The 22,462-nt window shown below is 37.2% G+C and overlaps 1 protein-coding gene across 1 annotated transcript in view; it reads right to left on the bottom strand.

The window, feature by feature from the left end:
* Positions 1-454: 454 nt before the first annotated feature.
* LOC149573193 (serine/threonine-protein kinase PCRK1-like) overlaps positions 455-22,462 on the bottom strand; it is a 61,815-nt gene continuing 39,807 nt past the window's right edge. The window contains exon 4 of the mRNA XM_089814373.1: positions 455-1,402. Within this exon, the coding sequence (XP_089670499.1) occupies positions 845-1,402 (558 nt within the window). The 3' untranslated portion in view covers positions 455-844. The remainder of the gene's footprint in view (positions 1,403-22,462) is intronic.

Here is a 22,462-nt window from a genome sequence, read left to right as displayed (position 1 = left end):
GAGCACTCACAACCCACCCCTAATATGGACATCAAGCCATCTGCCGAATGCGCTGTCAATTAATGGTCTGTTTTTACCTCATATTTAGCTAGCACTTTTACTGTTAGTGTGCTGTTGTTTATAGAGACAGTGCCCTTGTTTTGTTGCTCATCAATATCAAAAACATGCAACAGTAAGTTAGAGATGACCCACAGTGATGACCTACCAAACTGTGGGAAGTCGGAATCCCATTCAGGTAAGTTTTTGTGACTGACAGAATTCAGTTTCAGCTCAGTAAATGGACGTGACAATTCCCAGTCAAGGATCTCGTAGTAAATAGCCTAATCGTCTACTGACGGTTTAGAAAATCAAACTAACCTAACATTCCTCTACATTTTCCTGCTGATCCAAGAAAACAAATCATATAATACATTTGATGTCAAATTTAATCGTTACAAAGCCCAAAAAAAGCCTATTAAAAGAATTCGGTTGTCTTAGTAAAGCTTTAACATGCATAAAATCATTTTCATTTTTCAGTCAAGTCCTCTGGAAAGAGAACGATGGCATCCATTGGCATATTACCTGTAACATCTATAACTACATACAAGCCTAATAAATCTGAATCCGTCACAGAGTTGCCCCAGGCATTTTAGCTTTCTATTTCAATGGAAATCATTTTCTCAATTTTTGCCCTGCTTTTTTCTGGGGTTGTGTTTTATTAGATCTCTTAGATACTTATTGGGTATCTAAGATAAAACAATTTACAAGTACGTTCTCTACATAGATGAAGCATGTAGAAACATAATTTCTTGTAATGGTGATAAGTTAAAACATATTGCCACTGTTAAAAAAAGATAATCACCAATCAATCATGTTTCTCTTGCTTCCTTGGGGATTTATTCCCATTTAGTGTTGTGATCTTCTTTCTGCTTCTAAGATTGATAATGTGTCTCAAGAGAAGAAAATGCCTCTTTGAATTGACTGGTTCCTCTTGATTTTCCTTGCTCACCCTGGCAGTGCATCTTTCATTACTTGGAGATGCAACGATAGATTGAGGACTTACTGGTTCGGAGGAGTCAACTATACGCTTCAATTGCTTTACCACCTCACTCATCTTAGGACGGGATTTTGGCTGTTTTACCAGACATCTATGGGCCAGATAAGCAATCTTTTGTGCTTCTCTAAGAGAGTATTTTCCCTCCAATCTTGGGTCCAATATTAGACGGAACTTTTTGCTTTCAGATAAAAATGGCTTCACCCACTCAAGAAGTTTCTGTTCATTCTTTGGACGATTCTTATCCACGGATCTCCTTCCTGTGAGCAATTCATACAATACTACTCCAAAGCTCCAAACGTCACTCTTTGCTGTAAGATGCCCTGTCTGAACATATTCTGGGGCTGCATATCCTGCAGTGCCAACAACCTGATAAAAGCAAATACAATTATATCTCTCCAGTCATGACCTTGTTATGTGTTTTGCTTCAAAAAAGAAAGACATTAACGATAAGTCACCATATTTCTTTTCATGTTCTGATATGTACTACATATACACAGTAAGCTACAAAAAAAATCCTTCATACATGATACACAGAATATGGGCATAAGAAAACTTCATTATAGTAATTCAACAACCCGATAAAAGCAAATACAATGACATCTCTCCAATCGTTATGGTATTATGTGTTTTACTTCAAAAAAGAAAGACAGTTGACGATTGTGTAAAATATTTCTTTTCATGTTCTGATATGCACTGCGTGTACACAGTAAGCTGCAAAAAAATTCCTTCATAACTGATACATAAAAAACATGGGCATTAGCAAGGATCCAAAAAGATATGGGCATCAGCAAACTTCGTACAAGCAATTCAAAAAGTGGAGGCATTCATGATAATCAATACATGTCAACAAGCAAGAGACCCAAGTGACAAGGAGGATTAAAAGTTTTTGTTTTTCCCCTCAATGAAGGAATTCATTTCCGAATGGCTAGGTACTTAGCTTTTATTATTTAAGTTTTTAGATAAGCTGGGATCAGCATGTAGTACTCATGAGACAACAAAGATTTTCAGCCAGTGAAAAGTCTTACAGAAATCCCATTTGATTCAAATTGCAAAGGCAAAAACCAGGCATGAGAAAGAATTTGATTTTCGACAATGTTCTGTCCAATTAATAGGCCATTCTGTGACCCTCGTAGTAAATTAGTTACATATCGATAGAACCACAACCATTTATAAATTTATAATTAGATTATCCCTTTGCAAACTTGTGGAGCTTTCATACCATGGCTTTCATGTATTTCCCTAGAATCAGACACAAACATATTTACTTCATACTTAGGGTGCTGTTTCTAGAAGGGTTTACCAAAAGAACAGAAGCATTTATGAATTAATCACCATGGCCAAGTCTAGAGTTTTCTTCTGTTTAATGTTTTTTACAGAAATTTCAACCCTTGATTTCCTAAAGCATTTGCATAAGATTTTATGTGAGAGCGAGCTCAATATATTTTTATCATGATCCAAAAATTAGATGTCTAGCACACTTGAAGTTGACAACCATTTTGTGTATCAAATACCACGAAGAGTTGCTGAACGTTATAATTGCTTTGTTTCTTGAGTAGATCTAGAGCTTTATATATGACTATCGGTACATGTGAGATTTATTAATGGGCTTTTACTTATCATTTTTTGGTCCATTTAAAGTTAATACTTGGGGAATTGAGTGGGCAAGGAATGGATGATAACTGGATCATGGGCAATAATTGATGCTCTACCCCTAAGGATTATCTTTTAATGCTTCGCTTGGGATCTACATTTTTTTAGAGCCAATAATTCATCAATTGGCTAATGGTTGAAATTTGGGAATCAAAATCAAGCAGTTCACCTAAATTGCCACATTTGTATAAAAAGTGATACATGATTAGATTAGATTCGCCTAAATTTTACAAGTTACTGTAGAAATCTAAATTAATTGACCAATGATATAACAAGCTTATTAGTTATTTTAGAGCCATGTTGTCAATCTTTACTTTGCCACCATTCTGTGAGGCAAAATATACCCATGATTTGTAAGCTTGTGGAGCCTGAAATTGCTTTTGAATCATTGGAGTTCAACAATAATCTAAGCAATTTCGGGCCTGTGAGCATTACAAATTGTGGGTACATTTTACCTCATGAAATAAAACAAGGTATATTACATTATATTTTAAATCAATGGTAGCAACAAGATATTATAGAGTCTATCCTTGGACTCTCCAATGATTTCAAGCCTTGGACCCCTACTTTGCCTATGTTTCCATATTAATACAGTTTTCTTTTAATGAATGAACTTGTAATGGTAATTAATGTATTTTCTTATTATTTACAAACATTCAGCACGATCTACAAAATTTTGGTGATATAAAAAAACATCTGTTGGAAATTAAGATATTTCAACCTTAGTTCTAGCATTTGATTTATGTATTAATTTATACTTAAATTTGAGTTGTCTAACAATCCTATTGAGTCTTTTCATGTGACTCGGCAATGATGACTTGCAATCACGATGGTAGATAACATGGGAAGTGACAAGGATGTTTATTGCGAAGAGTATTGAATTGATGATTTTATATATTGCTAACAAAGGATGGGCAATTATGAAGTCAAAATTATTCCCCAAAATAAATCTCCCTTGGATGTCCTCCTCAAATGAAATCTTCTTCCCTTCATATCTTCCAATGTGAGGGAGTGCCAGAGCTCTTCATCATGTCTTCCCTTTGCAATGGTCACAGCCTTTCACAATTACCACCCTCTAAAAGAATCACAATCTTCATTCTTTATGTCCTTTGAGAGAGTTACAACCTTCCATAACTTACCCCCTACGAAAGAGTCACAATTCTTGATCATTTATGCCCCTTGAGAGAGTCACAGCCTTCCATAATTATCACCCTTTGAGAGAGTCACACTGTCATGTCCCCTTTTCAAATAATTAAAAAAAAAAGAAAATCTTTGCTAAGGCAGGCAGGCCCAAGAAAGTGAAGTTTCGAAAAAAGGGGGTTAATCTTTGGAAACCGTTGGACTAATAAATGAAAATTATTATTAAAATAAGTTTCATTAACCTCTCTTGGACATGAGCTACAGTTATGCCCTCTTTTAAGGGGTTTGGAGGCATTCTGGGCTCATTCCAGAACTTGATTTTTGCTCATTCTTTGTTATTCTTCAGAGGCTGCCAAACCTGTGGAGAAGGAGACCCAAGAACGGGAGTTTGCAGGTTTCCAGGGAGACCCAAGAATGGGAGTTTGCAAGTTTCCAAGAGGGCTAAGGACGGGAGTTTGAAGCCATTCCATGTGCATGCTCATACAGAGTTTGCCTTTGTGCTGAACAGTGCAGATTTGTGAGTTTCCGGGTGTATTTTTGTGAGAGTTTGGTGTTTTCGGTTGAGTATTTCATATCAGTTTTGGTTGCTGCTGTATTTTATACTTTAAGCTGTTAAAATAGATCTGAATATATATATTGGGACGTGATTAAACTTCTGAGATAGATTATTAGTGTTCTTGTGGTGTTTCCGGGCATATTTTGTGCTATTTCGGGAGCCCGATGAGCATAGTTTTGGTCCTACATTTTCGAGCTGTTGTGTAAAGGCTATACGGATCTGGAAATGTCAATTTGTAGGCTGTTATGCTGCTGAAAGTTCTGTAAAAATTTCCATTTTCAGATTCATTAATAATTTGTGAAGTTGTGAAGCTTTTAGCACTATTTTCAACATACCCGATTTGGGGTTTCTTGAGGAATTTGGTGGATCTTTGGGATATTAGCTGTTTGATTTTAAAGATCTGATTAGAGGTTGGAAATATCATTAAAAAAATCAGAAAAAGGACATTTCAGTGGTATCAGAGCCATGATCTTGCCAGCCTGAGGGTTTGTAGAAGTTTGCAGGTCAGTTTTGACAACTACCCAGATCTTGCATTTCAGTTTTGAGAACTACCCAAATCTTGCATGTCATAATTTATGATTGCATGTTGCTTCTAATCAGCTGCATGTCAAAATTTATGGTTGCATGCTACTTCTAATCATTTTCATGTTAGTTCTTGGTGAATTTGGTGGTTGTAGAAGTTTGCATGTCAGTTTTGACAACTACCCAGATCTTGCATGTCAGTTTTGACAACTACCCAAATCTTGCATGTCATAATTTGGTGGTTGCATGTTGCTTCTAATCAGTTGCATGTCCAAATCTATGGTTGCATGCTACTTCTAATCATTTGTATGTTAGTTCTTGGTGTTTGAAGAAGTTATATCCTATTGGGGTTACACTCTATTTTATCCAGAATGGACAGGTATAGTACAGAGTCTCAGAGGGAACGATCTTGGACAATTGATAGCCAGAGTCAAAATAGTAGAAAGGATGGTTATTTAGACATTCGAGATAAACTTATGAAAATAAGCCATGACATGTCTAAACAGTTGGTTGAGCACCACCGTATAAATGACATGTTATCTGACCCAGCTAAGGTGGATAAGTTGACTGGATTTCTATTTAGCAGATTTTCTCACAGGACAGATGACACAATTTCCAAGAACTTGCATGAGGAGTTTGAGAAACTAGCTGATAGCCAGGTAGAGGTCTCAGATTCTACTCTGCCACAGGAGGTGGTGGGAAAGGATATTACACAGATTGATAGTAATGGTCAACTTGATACTCAAATTGAGACAATTGTTTACAGGTTGTCAAAGGGTGATGCCACAGGTATTCAGGATGGTATAGTTACAACAGGCAGTGACTACAGTGTAGTGGGTTCAGATGATGATTATGAGGATGTTGTTGTGCAGGATGGTGAGATACCGGGTAGAGATGAGCAGACATTGAGCATTCATGACTTTGCTGAGAAAGAGTACCAGGCACAGTTAGATGCTTCATCACATGAGGTTGAGGCTGGTAGTACTTCACATGATTTGTCCAACCAGCTGAAGGTGAACACAGATAGTATTGTGACTTCATTATCTGATCATGACAGGTATGTGGAGTTAGTTGGTATTGGTCATATTACTCAGGTGAGGAGTTTGCTTGAGTTACCAGTTGATTCTAGTTTACGGATATGGACTCGAGATTGTTATATTGGCATTTGGGATTCAGTTGACTGGAGATCTTTAACACTTTTTGGTAGCAGTGTTTGTTTGGGTGCTATCATGGATTTGATTAGCAGATTACACGGTGTTGTCTTTTGTTGTGCCAGTATCTTGTTTGATGTTGGTATTAGTTTTTATACACCAATGTTGGGCTTTGTTCATATATCCAGTCGACCATACTTGTTGGAATGTGTTGATGATATTTCATATTTGGCAGTGTGTATAGATGAGTCCCAGGATCATATTGGCATTGATGACATCCAGGAGGATGCAGTGGGCAGTTTTGAAGACTTAGTTTCCTTGGGTACAGAGGAGTTGGACAGCAATGCTAATGTTTTTGATACTCCGTATGTTGATATGAGCTTTAGATTTGATTCACACGATATGGATGGTAATACTCTAGAGACTAGTAACTTTGAGGATACTCTTTTAGACAATGCATCAGAGGAGGTTTGTAGGAGACAGTCAAGCCAGCGCCATCATGTGTCTAATCAGTTGAGAGTTAGTGACCGAGACATTGCTATCACTTGCCAGCATTTCGATGCTGTTCGTCAGTTGTTAGCAGTTTATGGATGGGGTTCTCCTACTAGTGATGAGCAGGAAGGCAGTTATCTTTCCTTGATAGAGATCCACTCTTTATGGAAGGCTATTTGGATTTTGAGACAGAATTATATGCAGTTGCTAGCCGACAGAGATTATCTTATGGAGTGGGGTAGTACAGCATATGATGCATTGTTGGCCAAGGAAGATGAGGTGAGTGAGCTTACTGAGCAGCTTGAGGTGACTTCTGAGATTCTTGAGAGTACACAGTTGGCTTTCAAGGAGTCACAGCTTCATTTGGCTAAGGTGACCATGGAGTTAGAGCAACTACAGTCTTTACCTGATTCTATACAGTCACAAGCTATGGTGTTTGGTGATCCAAGGATGTCCATGGCCGAGATTGTCAGAGACAGTGGAGATGGGGATGCATCCATCCTTGATACTAACATTGGCATATCAGGTTCATTCCCACTAGAGTCAGGTTCAGTTGAGTTGGGTGTTATAGCAGATTGTTGTATGCCTGACATGGTGGTGGCCTCTGGTACTGATGGCACAGAGACTAGAGATGCATCAAAGATCGTGTGTGATGTTGGTGAGTCGACAGTTGGCATGGTTCTTGCTAGTAATACTACTCCCTTGGTGATATCTTTGGAGGTAGTAGTCAATTCCAACATGGTCCATGATCAATTGCAGTTAGTTTCATCTAGATTACAATCTGAGCCACTGACTGAGATTGGCGCATTCTATCGGCATTACACTATGAGGTACGCTCATCAATTTACCTTTGATGACCATGTTGATGAGATTATGATACAGAGATGTACTTTGGTTCCTAGTGCTTATCATCAGTTATGGAATAGTTTGATGCCTCGAGATGAGAGTTGTGATGGGCACGACATTGTGATAGGTCCTGCAGTTGATAGCTTGATAATACATGACTTAGAGCAGGAGTTTTGGAGTGATGCTTCAGCAGGTGTTGTTATTGATTCTACTCCTTTGGCTATGACATCTCCTGACTTAGCTATTGATCAGTCACAGTGGGTTGTATCACTTCTTCATGGTGAGTTGTTGACTGAGGTTGGTTTTTTTAATCAACATTATATTGCAGGGTATGTACATCAGTTAGCAATTGATCCTTGTGTTGAGGAGTTGATGGCAGGAAAATTTGGTTTGGGTTCCATTTCTTGTTGTTTATCTTGTGATGGCTTTTCACCATCAAGGGTGCATGGGAGTTATGGTTATGAGACAGTGGTCGATGATCTACAGAGTTGTGTTGACTACAGGAGTTGTACAGTGTGTGGATTCTCCATACTTGGTACAGTTTCACTCAAGAGGTTTCACCATTGTTTCAGAGTTGGATTGTACATTCCATATCGGCCAGTGGGATGCGTTGATGGTATTTACTGTGTTGGTAGTTTGATTTGTCCACTTTACTTGGGTTCTGATGTTCTAAGAGTTTGTGCCTCATGGGTTTTTGTTTGTGGTAGTGGTGATTTCGGAGTTTGGTTGAGCTATAATTGTCAATTTGATTATGGATTCCTCTTGGTCATATTGCAAAGGATATTGCAGGAGCCTGTGTTAATTGGTAGTAGTATAGTTCATGACTACATTTGGGATCCAGGTGGATTGATTGGTTTATTGTTCAGCCATTGCTTGAGGACAAGCAATGATTGGGAGGGGAGGACTTGTCATGTCCCCTTTTCAAATAATTAAAAAAAAAAAAAAATCTTTGCTAAGGCAGGCAGGCCCAAGAAAGTGAAGTTTCGAAAAAAAGGGGTTAATCTTTGGAAACCGTTGGACTAATAAATGAAAATTATTATTAAAATAAGTTTCATTAACCTCTCTTGGACGTGAGTTACAGTTATGCCCTCTTTTAAGGGGTTTGGAGGCATTCTGAGCTCATTCCAGAACTTGATTTTTGCTCATTCTTTGTTATTCTTCAGAGGCTGCCAAACCTGTGGAGAAGGAGACCCAAGAACGGGAGTTTGCAGGTTTCCAGGGAGACCCAAGAACGGGAGTTTGCAGGTTTCCAGGAGGGCTAAGGACAGGAGTTTGAAGCCATTCCATGTGCATGCTCATACAGAGTTTGCCTTTGTGCTGAACAGTGCAGATTTGTGAGTTTCTGGGTGTATTTTTGTGAGAGTTTGGTGTTTCCGGTTGAGTATTTCATATCAGTTTTGGTTGCTGCTGTATTTTATACTTTAAGCTGTTAAAATAGATCTGAATATATATATTGGGACGTGATTAAACTTCTGAGATAGATTATTAGTGTTCTTGTGGTGTTTCCGGGCATATTTTGTGCTATTTCGGGAGCCCGATGAGCATAGTTTTGGTCCTACATTTTCGAGCTGTTGTGTAAAGGCTATACGGATCTGGAAATGTCAATTTGTAGGCTGTTATGCTGCTAAAAGTTCTGTAAAAATTTCCATTTTCAGATTCATTAATAATTTGTGAAGTTGTGAAGCTTTTAGCACTATTTTCAACATACCCGATTTGGGGTTTCTTGAGGAATTTGGTGGATCTTTGGGATATTAGCTGTTTGATTTTAAAGATCTGATTAGAGGTTGGAAATATCATAAAAAAAATCAGAAAAGGGACATTTCACACACCCCTTCATCATTGCTGCTCTTTGAAAGAGCCACTTCCTTTCTTATTTGACTAATATTTTCCTTAATTACTATGTTCCCTCCTTTCTCTGTTCCTCCATATCCCCCTTTCAAATGAAACTCTCTTCTCCCTTTCACATATCATAATTGATCACGACACAACTTCTCATTTCATGCTTTGACCATTCATTGAACTCAACTAAATTTTCATTATGTTATATGTTAATTTTATTATTTTATTTATTAGTAAATCCTATTTCAAAAAGGGGACATTCCACATTAGAAAATCAAATTCCTAAATTATGCCCTAGCCTCCAAATGAGTGATTATTAAGAACGTTCCACCTCAAAAGTGGGCATTCTTGCCACAGTTGCTTAATCCTCTTACAAGGGTGTTATATGTGGAAAAACTAGGGCTACTATTCCACATATGAACATAAGAATTCTTTTTTCTAATAGTGCATCGAGTTTCAACATGGAAGCTCTTTATACAACTGTAAAATAAAATGTCTCAAGGGACTTGCTGTATGTTCCTCTATAAAAAAGGGGCACCAATAATAATTGTTAGTCTTTTTAAAAATGAGAAACCTGCATTTACAGAAAAATTACAAGCATCAACTAAAGACAATAGAAATACACTAATATTAGTCAAGAAGATGAACTTGTGATAACAAATATGGGTGACGAGGAAATGAGTAACTCAAATACGGTAAACTATATTGAAATGAAAAGAGGATTGTACTAACAATAACACACTTCAAAATATCAACAAGTCAAATGATAACTTGAGGGATGAGAAAGAAATGTTGACAATCCCCAAAAAGGAAAAATGGTCAGAGACTTGTTCTAGACAAGTTAATATAACAAATTCGGGATAATAAACTAGCACCAGCTACCAGTAACCTTCAGATGCTGCTAAAATAGTAGAACATAAGGATACTTAAAAATGTTTTCTTATAATGATACTATGCTAGACAATCACAGTAATGTGAACAGGAAAAAGCCTTCGCTTCAGGAGGAAATACTAGATCAAAATATTGATATGGAAATTAACAAAAGATGATTAAAAAGAGAGGAAGCAAATTAGGAGTGAGTATTCAAAAAATAGGAAAAGAGGTGCACAAGAAATTCCCGAGGGAGGTCCCCCAACCCTCCCTCTTAATCAGTAATGAACATCGATTGTATGAATTCAAATATTAGGAGCCTTGAATCCCCCACAAAAAGTACGTTATAAGGGTTTTTGCAATAGCAGAAAGAAATTGGAATTCCCTCTCCTACAAGGAACTAAAGCTATTGAATTCCAGCTTGTGTTTAAGTTTGTTTAGAAGAGCTCTAGCTTTTATCCCTAATCATCTGTAACTTTTATACCTTTAATAATACCGAGGGTAAAGATGGTTGGGCTATCTTTCTTTGTCAAAAATGTTATTTATGGTACATTCAGATTGTTCCCCATGCAATAGGGGAGTTTGGATCATTATTAAAAGGGATACTGTAAAATTTGGTATTTGTTCTATTTATACTGCTAATGACCATACAGAAAGGTTAACCTGTGATATTGGTTGGCTTCTGCTTTACCTGAGGTTCATCGGACCACTGGAGGAGACTTTAACATTGAACATAAAAAAGATAAATCAATTGGAGGAAACCCTATGAATTGGAAAAGTAATGAATATTGTTTTTGGTAAAGGGCCAAAAAAAAGTGGAAGATTATTTATCCACTAGAGACAATAATGTAGTAAACGTATTTGGTTCACATGGTGCAGTTGCCAGAAGGATGGGGGTGGGGAATTACTCTAGACTAGACAGCTTTTATGTTAAGGAGAACTATTTTTATTTTGAGAATGATTTTAAAAAGAATTGCATTCAGGTGCTTCTATAGGCTATGCCAGACCACTACTCTATTATAACTAATATTTTAATCAAGCATGTTAGAAAGGAGAAACTATATAAATTAGATATTGAGCTATTGAAAATTAAAGGCTATAGAAAAGTTATCAAAACTTTAACAATCAATAAAGTTTTTTCACTAATAAATCTGCTGTCAACTATTGGGGAAATACTGTGGAAGACTGTCAGTCTCTTTTCTGAACTATGGTAAGAAATATGCTCTTGAGAAGGAGATGTGAAAATAAATTACAAGATTTCTGCTAACAAAAAAATCTCTATTGAAAAAAGGAGCCTGATAACCAAAAATTAATTGATTTTCCTGACGAGATGAAAACCTGCAGAACATAACAGCCCAGGCCACTAGCATCAAAGCCAAGATGAAGTGGCTCTGAGAGGGAGATAAGGACTCAAAATACTTCTGTAACATGCATAAAGCCAACAAAAGGAGGAGGCAGTCAGTCCTATTGCAATTATTGATTTCTACTGCAAAAAGAATGATAATATTAAATAAATAATTTAAACCTTTCCAAAAGAACTTATTAGCTGCAGAGAACCACACAATGATTGCGAGACAATCATATCAAAGAAAAGGTGGATGCATCCATGCCAGACAAATTGAAAAGACCAAGTCTGCTATCCAGTTGTTTTTGTTTTAAATGGCAAATCCCCCAGTGCAGAAGGGTTGCCTGGTGAGTTCTACAAAGCAAATATTAATGGGGTTGTTGATCAGTTATTTCTAATTAAAAGAGAAGCTAACAGTACCGTTGAAATTTTAAATTAATTTGAATTGCCCTAAGCCCATTGGTGTGCATACCTAGCTGTCAGGAGCTCGCAGCAGTGGGTTAATGATTCACACACATTGGAGGATAAAATCTCCAACTAACTCTTGACAATGCAGTCCTGACAGCTAAATAATTTATTGCTTAAAAGTAAGTTTGAATTTAAAATACTGAATGGGAAATTAAATGGACAGCACAAGACAAAAGGAAAGAGAGTTTTTCAAATTTCATTCAGTCTGTGCAAGAAAATATTTTTGTTAGCAACAGCAAAAGGAATTGTTTCCTGAATTTGTGACAGCAGCTGCCGTGTTTGTGATTTTGTTTATTGAGCAGGAATTGCTCCAAAAACTGTAGCTCCGATTGAGCTATAACTTGTAAGAGCTTTGAGAATCCCCAGATAGTTTGATTGCAGTTCCTAATTGCTGCTATCAGTTTGTAATCAATTATTTTCAGATTAGTTTACATTTTCAAAATTTGTAATTTGTATTTCATTTTAATAATACTTATTTTCAGATTTAATAGAAAGCAACAAAGAAAATTGCATGCCTCCAGTAATTTGTTTATATCTCCATTTGGATTTGTATTCCATTGTGCATTCCTAAAAGTTGGGAAATCAGAGTTTGTAATCCCTGTGTGCTCTATGATTGAGGGAATTTTAATTTCCCTCTTGGTATCAAAGCTTTTTGCTCTATATCCTTGTAAATTTGGGGATTCTTTTCTCTGGCTGTTGAAATTTCTAGTGTAGGAGACATGGCTGGAGATGAAGGAAATAGCTGGCAGCAACTATCTTCTTTTAATGGACAAAACTATGATGTTTGGGCAAAGAAGATGAAAACCACAGTGGTTACAAATGATTTGTGGGATCTTCAGGTCAGTAGCTTTGTGGAAATATCTGAACCAGCTCAATTTGCTAGCCTCGCAAAACAATCGAAAAGCATTGAGCTTGATAGAAGCAACCTTAATAAAGGCAATATTTCCCAGAATAGCAGCAGCTAACTATGCCAGAGAATATTGAAGAAAATCCTCTGAAGTTTGCTGTCAATATTTGATACAATATTCAGTCATTGAAGAGGCAAAGGACCTCTCCACATTGATTGTGGATGAGTTAATGGCCTCTCTCCAAACCCATGAGCAATACCTAAATAGGTCTACAACTTATTCCCAAAAGCAAGTTTTCAAAGCTCAGGCCTGTTGGCTCCTGATTTAACAGTTTTGAAAATGACCAAGAAACCAGACCAATGCATCTAAGGCTAGCAAATTCCTATGATGAATGCACCTGACTGCAGTCTTGAGCCAACTTTAAGGCATAACTCCTTCACTTTAGGCTCTGCTAGACCTAGGCGGGTTAACCTCAGATTCAATTGATATCGTACTAGTGCAAAACATATCCCTGAATCTATTTACTGCAGATGAAACCCCTTTATCTCCTAATTACTCATGAAATGACACAGATATACAGTAGCTAAATGCAAATCTATGACATTCATAAGCTGAGGGCATTCTATTATAGCTCTTCAACATAAAATGTAAAGATGATTTGAATTTGATTTGATTTTATGTGGGTGGGGAAAGCAGATGAAAACCATGTATAGACAACAACTTAATGGCCCTGTAGCTGATCAGTGTCTGATCCATTGGGCAATTCATGAATCTCCCTCATGCATTTTGGATATCTGATACTTATTCATATATTTAGATATATGATCTATCCATTCACCTTGTAAATAGACATCAATGTTCAATTTAAATCTCATTCTTACCTGATATCCTCCTCAATAAATCTGCAACTCTGTTGAATCTCTGAAGCATTTACATAATTCCTTGAATTACAAGCAACAATGAAGCAACATATAGCCTTAAGGGACTGCACTTATGATCTAGGTTCTTTGTTCAAAGACCATAAAACATCACAGCTCAACTGAGAAAGGAGACAAGATTTAAACTAAAATGAAACACTTGCTGTTCCTTGTATTGATTTCTTTGGAATAATACATAAAAATGCATGAAATTAACTCACAAATCACCTAATAAACCAGACTATACAATAACATATGCTGTCATACAAAAGAGAAAATGGCGGGAATGAGAAACTGATGGGATGGGAAGGGGTATCACAGCCAAAGCAAAGCTTCATGGTATGGAACTAGCACATCCCATATCTTCCATTGATAATTCATCAATTCCAAGGCCAGTTCTACTAAATGCCTTCATTCCAGAGAAAACTTTCCAAGATTCCAACCCCTACAATGAATGAAAGAAAGAAAGAAAGATATAGCAAGAAGTGAATTCCCGGATCTATTATGCAATTGACATCTGTCCATTTGAAATTCAATCTCCTGCAACTGAATAACTTCTTTCTCTTCTCCCATTCTGATCTGATTTGGTTTCATCATTTTTCTATTACTGATTTGCAAATATCTTTGTTGAAATGATGAGAACTTGTTGAGTCATCAAAATATCTAAAAACTTCATGAAATGCCAGTAAAATTGAGTTTTTACTAAGTGAATTTGATTAATTTCGACCCCAACTGAGTTTTCACTATCTTTTAACCACATTCAGGTCATTACCTTATCAAAAAATCAGTTCTGAACTTCCTAGCTTGATTTGCCAAACTTGTTCTTCTTTGAACCTCTGCAATTGCTCTCGAACAGATGAGGAATCACTTCACGTCTTTACCAAGTTCTTTTTTAAAAAAATTGCGCCGTTGATCCTTGAAAAATCTGATGATCTAGAAATGAAAACTGGGCTGACTCATTTTTCTTCTTAATACGCTGGCAGTCATCCCAATAAAATGCTTCCATCTATACAATTCCTTCAAGTGTTGGCGCTTCAGTCTGGGCCCACTGAGTTCTGAAGACACATGTCATTTAATTGCTATCTCACTATACATAAAAAGTGAGCACCTTGCTATAGCGAGATAGTGACCATCGTTGATTCTGCATTGATCATGTGGAAGACATTTGTTGCATTACTGAAGAGAAATATGGTGGGCCCCTTGTCGCTATGTCGCTGTTCGTAACCTTCATGCAACTCACCATAGCGAGATAGCAACGATCGTAGATTTGAGATTGATCTGACGATCATGATCTTTCATATGTTTTATGAATATGGCGTGGGACCAGTTATTGATGATTGAGAAAAACCTTGCACCACTGGCATATAAATTCATATTTTAAAAACCTGGCCATATCACCACACTGCTTGGGTCCCACCGTGTGTTTTTTTCCCGGCTGGGCGCTATGTTACTAACAGCAAGAAGAACAAGTTTCCCAATAGCGACATCACGACCTCCGGTGCCGTCACTTTTCCCGGTGTATATGTGTATCCCACTAGATGCCATCGTGTGCCAAAACTTCATAACTAATATCTGACGGAGCATTGTCTGGGACCCACTTTCTCTAAAATGTTGCCGCAGTATTACTTTTCGTCTGGGCGCTATGTCGCTAACGGCAAGAAACACAAATTTTCCGATAGTGACATAGCGACTTCCGATGACTATGCTTAATTCAGGGCCAGAAAGATAAAGGCAAGTGAAGTCATAACCACCCTCATTAATGCTTCTGACGTAACAATAAAACTGCACGTCCATCACGCAACTTGGAAAACTTATGGTCACCGAAAAACTTAAAAGTGACTGTCGGCCATTACTTTTGGTGAAGGCACCATGTCGCTAACGGCAAAGTGCTCAATTTTTTCGATAGCGACAAAGCGACTAATTGGAAAAGTTGAGATTTCTGTCGACGCCTTTTGTGCTTCAATGTTCTAACCCCTTTTCAGGTTCTGACAGGTCTGTCATAAAGATGTGATCAAATATTTCTGAAGTAATACAATCTCCGATCACCGTACCTCCATTTGACGGCAGCGCTCTTCAACTTAGCGGCAGTCGCTATGTCGCTAAGGGTAAAACACTTGCATCTTTTCATAGCGAGATAGCAACCGCCGTAGATCTTTCAGGGATCGGGCGGTGAGAAACAAAAAAGAAAAGGGGAGACTCGGGGTGCGGAAAGTTTGAAAAGGATGGAGAATATTCGCATATTTTTAAAAGGTTTTCGTGCCATCGGTGGATCCAATCTGATTTTTTACCTAGGCAAGGGAAAATTATAATGCGAAAAATCAGACCAACAAGGCCAATGTAAGAGACAGGGGCAAAGATATAGCTTTGGATGGAACTCAAGAGGCTGAGGTAGAGGCAACTCTGGACAAGAAAGTGTTGGAGGAGAATACTCAGGACAAGCATGCATCCACGAGGGAGGGAGCAACTCTCTCACCAATGCTAGACGAGGCAAGAAGAACAGTCGCTTGAATCAAAGGTATGATAAAAGCAATGTTGAATGTTATTATTGTCATAAATTTGGGCATTATGCGAGTGAATGCTGGAAAAAATAAAATAATCAATCAAAGCCAAATGCAAATGTGGCTGATGTGAATGAATGTGGTTGATGTGCATCAGTGAGCAACCTTTAGCATGTGCAATATTGGTAAAGAAGGCAGCCACGAAGTCTGGTATTTTGATAGTGGTTTTAGTAACCACATGAGTGATGATGAAAGATTATTTTATTTTATTTCATTGATAAAAATGGTAAGCCTAGAATTAAAATGGGGAACAATGGTAATGTGCCAACAACAGGGAAAGGATCTATTGTGATCTGCACTGAGTAAGGTGAGAAGAAAGAGATCCAAAATGTTTATTTTGCCCCTGGTATTAAGCACAATATGATGAGCGTTGGACAGCTCATCCAAAATGGATACAAAGTTCTAATCAGGACTGGACAATGAATCATTTACAACAAGGGTGTGAAGTGCATCTTCCTGAGCTATATTCCCTAAAACCAAGGCATACAAGTTGTAAACCCCGGACAATCAATCGTTTATAACAAAGGTGTGAAGTGCATCTTCTTGAGCTACATTCCCTGAAACCAAGGCATACAAGTTGTAAACCCCGGACACCAATATTACGCACAATCTGAAAGAGTATTGGACAGCTCATTCAAAATGGATACAAAATGTTAATGGAGAATGGACAATGTGTCACATACGACAAGGGTGTGCAGTGCATCTTCAGAGGCTACAGTCCCCAAATCCAAAGCATATAGATTGTATAACCCAATCACCAAGAAGATCATCACAACTAGAGATGTGGAGTTCATTGAGAATGAGTCATGGGATACATCTTCAAGCACTTTAAGTAGAGTGTCGATTGGTGATGAAAATATTGAGAATGATGATCAAAAGATGATGGAACAACAAATACAGAGAGTTCCTGACGGCTCTTTTCAAAAACAGGTTGAAAAGCAAGCCATTGAGGTTAAATGGATCTATAAGACCAAGAGCAATGCTGAAGGAAAAATAGATATGCACAAGGCTCAGTTGGTTGTCAAAGGGTACAAACAACAATTTAGGAGAGAGTATGATGGGACATATGCTCCTGTTGCAGGAATAGAAACGGTGTGGGCAGTCATAAGAATTACATCCCAACACAAATGAAAGGTATTTCAAATGGAGGTGAAGTCTGCCTTCGGACATCGTAGCTCCAAGTGAACAGTAATTGTAACACCTTTGAGAAGCTCCAAATAGTTTGGTTGCTTCTCCAGATTGTACTATGAATTTGTAATCAATAGTTTTTAGATCAGTTTGCATTTTCAGAATTTGTAGTTTATATTTCATCTTGAAATAGTTATTTTCAGATTTAATAGAAAGCAACAAAAAATGTCGCATGCCTCCAGTTATTTTTCGTGTCTCCATTTGAATTTGTATTCCTTTGTGGCATTCCCAGTGGTTGGGATATCAGAGTTGCAACGTTTTGTAATTTACTCTAATTTGCAGATTATAAAGTCTTGTGTTGGACTCAGAGGATTGAAGTTTTCGGATTATAGAGATTCCTCAGTATTTAAGAATTCTAAAATACTTATTAAGGGTTCTGTAGGAGACAAAAGAATCAAAGGCATGTCTACTTCCTTAAAAAGAAGACAAAAAGAATATCAAGAACTGGAGACTGATTACGTTATTAAATGCCAAGTCTTGGCCATGAGTTTAGCAAACACTCTTCAAAGGTTCATTAGCAATAATCAAATGGGGCTTGTAAAAGGTAGAAAACATCCTTAAAAACCTCAACACAAGCTAGGAAGCTCTTGACTGTGCTAACAGGAATAAAGAAAATGTGGAAATGTTGTTATTTGACTTTAAAAATACATATGATAAGGTGGAGTCATCATTCATCTTACTTGTTCTAGATGTTCTTTGTTTTCCCAAACTATTCTACAATATGGTAAAAATATATGTGCCACAATGCATGTAATCAAATTGATATACATGGGTCATTAACCAAGCTGTTATCCTACAGAGATTTATCAAACAAGGTTGCCCTTGAACCTGCACTATTTGTTATTGCATCTGATGCTCTTTATTATACATTAAGGTCTTGCAAATTCGGTAATATGGTTGAAGGTATCTCTTTACCTAATAAGGATATGCTCGTGAATACCCAAATCGCTAATGGATCAACTCTGCTTTCTAAAATGGAAGCAAAGAACTTTGATAGTATAATCAACCGGCTTAATAAATATTGTCAAGCATCAGGAGCTAAAACTTCTTAAACTAAATCTAACATAATTCTGAAACTAAATCTAACGTATTAAGCTGGTATAACCTCGCCCGAGTTGTTGAATACACACAATTGGCAATAGAGTGGTCCTCCAAAACAAGTCAAAAATTTGGAGATTTATTTTCTACAAACCTGTACATGAAAACATGTGGGACTTGATGTAGGTCTCAAATTTGTTAACAATTTTATCCTCTCATACTACTGAAATGCCTCAATTTGCTTATGTGGTAGTTCTCAAGTTATGAGCATCCAAAAGTTAATCAGAAAGTTTCTTTAATCTGCTGATAAAAGAAAAAAGGAAAGACATGCAATGAATTAGAATTGCTGCCATTTGAGTAAAGAGAAAAGGGGGCTTTATCCTTGAATGCTAGAAGATCCAGGTTGTGGTTTTGGCAGAGAAAGTGAATGGTTAGGGCATTGAAAAGAAATGAGCCTTTGCAGAATTTAGTTAGAAGTCATACTCGACATGTTCTTAGCAGTTAAATCTGTAGACTCTTTTTTAGTAGCATTTGGAGTGCTTTGGATATTGTGAGCGACTTAATTGTTGACAGTGAAGCCTTTAAAGGAAATGAAAATGAGATTCTCAGTTTCAAATTTGTTTTCTGTAGCTCACAATGAAACAGCAAACCTCTTGCTCTTCTCTAAAGTCAGGCTTCAGAAATTGTGAGGGACTTCATTGTTGGCAGTGAAGCCTTTAAAGGAAATAAAAATGAAATTCTCAGTTTCAAATTTATTTGGTGTAGCTTACAATAAAACAATAAACCTCTCTCTTCTCCAAGGTCACTCGGTTTTCTATTTCCAACTATAACTTCAAACCAAACCCGACTCTCATGAAAGAATATCACTGTGCTTAATAAAAACATGTTCAATATACAAGTTCCTGTGAATTTGAATTTGAACAGAGATCTATAAGAAGTTTTGGTCAAAGGATGGTTGAGCTTTCTTCAGCATTAATTCTAGCAAGCTACGTAGCCTTCTCACAAATACCCAACAGGTTTTAGCCAATATAAAGTCAATATCAATGACAAAGCTTAGTTTCTTAATTCTAAATGATGTTGGTATAGATCTTTAGAACCTTAAAAAGAATTGTTTTATATGGCTTGGTTATGGGTCCCCTCAATAATATGTCAAATTCTTGCAATTTAAATTGTTCTGTTTGTACTGTTCCTGAAGATTTTAATCACCTTTTTTGCTACAAGGTTCCTCGATCTATTTGGAACTCATTTTTAAATTTTTAAGAATACCTGGTGATGGGATATTAGGAAACTCCTTTTGGCATTGCATTTCTTTTGGTAATGCTAATAGTCTGAATGTTAAGCTCAACATTTTTTGGCTCTCTTTTGTAATGTCCCCATTGGTTGCCAGCATCAGTATTTCAGGGATTAGCCTAATAGTGGATCCTCGTAGGCTAATGAGGATGGTTAGAGGGTCTTCTGAGGATTGAGTCATCTCCAACATTCAGCGATTGATGGATTTGGCCTTCGTTCGATGTCATTTGGACTCCATTTGCCATACTGTGTATAGTAAGTCAGGGGTAATAGAGATGGACCCTTTCTATTTTTAGAAAGTGTATTTGGTCACATGGGGAATTATGAGGAGAGATTCTTATTTCAGACAGCATGGCAATCAGACAAGTATTTCAAGAGATATTAAATTTGAAGCGACTTAAGTGATTTATTTAAATATTTTAATGTTATAAAGTTATAAAGTGACTAAAAGAAGAAATTGGCTTTTAATCCCACATTGCCTAGTTGTTTGTGTCTTCCCTCATATCGAGGTTATAAAAGCGTGGAGCTACATTGGGATTGACAGAATGAATATATGTTATTATACAAATCCGAAAGGTTGCTTAGTGTGATTGGATACTTCCTAAGGACGAAACCCCTTAAGGAGGAATAGTGAGGCTAGACGCAAACCTAGCATCTCACATTGCACTGCAGAACCAAGTTTCCAAATTGATACATTGAAGAATTATGAGAAGTGGAAGTTTAGCAGTAGAAATACAGGTGATTGAAGATATTTACAGGTAACTAGCACGTACAGGTCAGAATTGATATTTTGAAGGTTTATAAGAGATTGAAGCTTGACGGCAGGAAGAAGTATAGTAGAAGAAAGTCGGTTATAGTAATAACTGAGTGCAGCACATCAGGAGACAGTTCATACTTGGGCAACATTCAAGGTTAGAAGATATCCATAGCCAAGGGTGGTGAGTTTAATGTGGCTGACAAACCTGCATACCGAGCCTACATGGAAGTCGGGTCACCTTCAGCAATGCATATTACAGTCAGTGAGTATACACCATAATCTACAGGGAGGATAAGGTACGGCAGGGTTAGCAGTCAGTATATTGGTTATGGCATCTACATCTGCACTTATAGAGGGGTCGCGGGCTATAAACATGATGCTGAGTCTGATACCAATAAATCAGAATGAGTGTTGGCGCGATTGGGAGTTGAGTTCCAGAACTGTAGCCATTGGAGGCAGGCTGTGAGCAGCAGTGCAGACTTCCAGCTCTATGCGTTTTAGACCAAGTTCCACTTATTCACTCCAGTGTGTTTCAAACTTGGGTTAGTGGTATAAACATAAGCTAGCACGTTGTAATACAATTAGTCTTTGGCTCTATGATTCTGGATAGTTATATTATTGCATACATGTGCTATAGTGGAGAATAGTATAATCCAGCACTGTTGTTTCCTGAATTTCACATTGTTTTGCAAAGTCTTTGTCATATTGTTGTATTTCCTAGAGTCTGATTTCTTATAGCAGTATCAAAACCTAAAGACCCAGGGTACATGCCAACCATTTGACAAAATGTCTCTGGTCCCAGTTTGATTTTCTTTGACCAGAACAAGCTCAGATTATTACATCTTTCCACTAGGATTTATTATGAATTGAAAAAAAAAATGAGAACATTTTCCAGGACAAAAGAAGGCATCATAAGGAATCTTCTAGTAGACTCATATTTTCAAATATTGTTGAATAGATTATTATGGCATTAGAGATTCCCAATGAGAGATTTAAGAAGCTTGTGGATAAAGGCTCAGGTCTGGTTTAAAAATCAGACATCAAATTTGCAAAATTTTGACCAAGTGATTTCAAAACCACCATTGATAAATTTGTCAAAAAAGTATATGTAATCACAAAAACAAAATTTTGGTGACAACAAAAAAAAAAAATACCATCTCTCCTCCGTTACGTGCATTTGAGATGGATGCTTATACCGAAAGTTATAATCAGTTAATGATATTCGATTTTGACAATCCATAGTGGATATAGTTGTTATTTCTGGATTTGATTGCAAGTGAGCTTTTCATTAACATTTCAGAATCCAAACTCCAGTAAATGAGCCATCATCAGGATATTAGACAGCTTAAGAAGAAGAAAAACAATTAGGGAGAAGGGATAGGTCGCACTATACAAAACTTATAATCAGTGTAACACTAATACTGGGTCACATCGGGACAGAGGGACATCGGACAAGTTTCCGGAATGGACGAAAGATGGGCCTCATTTTTGGGATGGCAGGGGGACGGCCAGGGGATGGCTAGGGGACGGTGGCAAGTGATGGACAAGGTAGGTAGGGGTGTTGTATAGTATACATATAGAACTTAAACACTAGTTATGAAACGATGTTTCAGCAGAACGTACCAAATTAAATACTCAAACATAGCAAAATTGCAACATAAACTAGAACCCTTGAACATTCAAAATAGTACAATATTTCATAACTAATAGTAACATTCAAAAATCAAAATTCAAATAGAAATTCAAGTACCCATCCCAGCGGCAGCGTGGTTGAGGAATGGTGGAGGTGGGGGTACTCAAGTGCTCAAGTACCCGGTGCGGGAATGTCTCGGGGACAAGTACTTCAAAGTTTGGAAGGGGGTGCGAGTCCCCGTGTTACACTGCTTATAATCAACTATTAAAATATAATGGAAATATCAATAAATAAAAGATCTCTGAATTGCATATATCT

The sequence above is a fragment of the Cupressus sempervirens genome, chromosome 2 (genome assembly GCF_028749045.1).
Source record: "Cupressus sempervirens isolate cs-2001-9-10 chromosome 2, ASM2874904v1, whole genome shotgun sequence".
NCBI lineage: Eukaryota > Viridiplantae > Streptophyta > Pinopsida > Cupressales > Cupressaceae > Cupressus > Cupressus sempervirens.
This window is presented reverse-complemented; position numbering and strand designations above follow the sequence as displayed.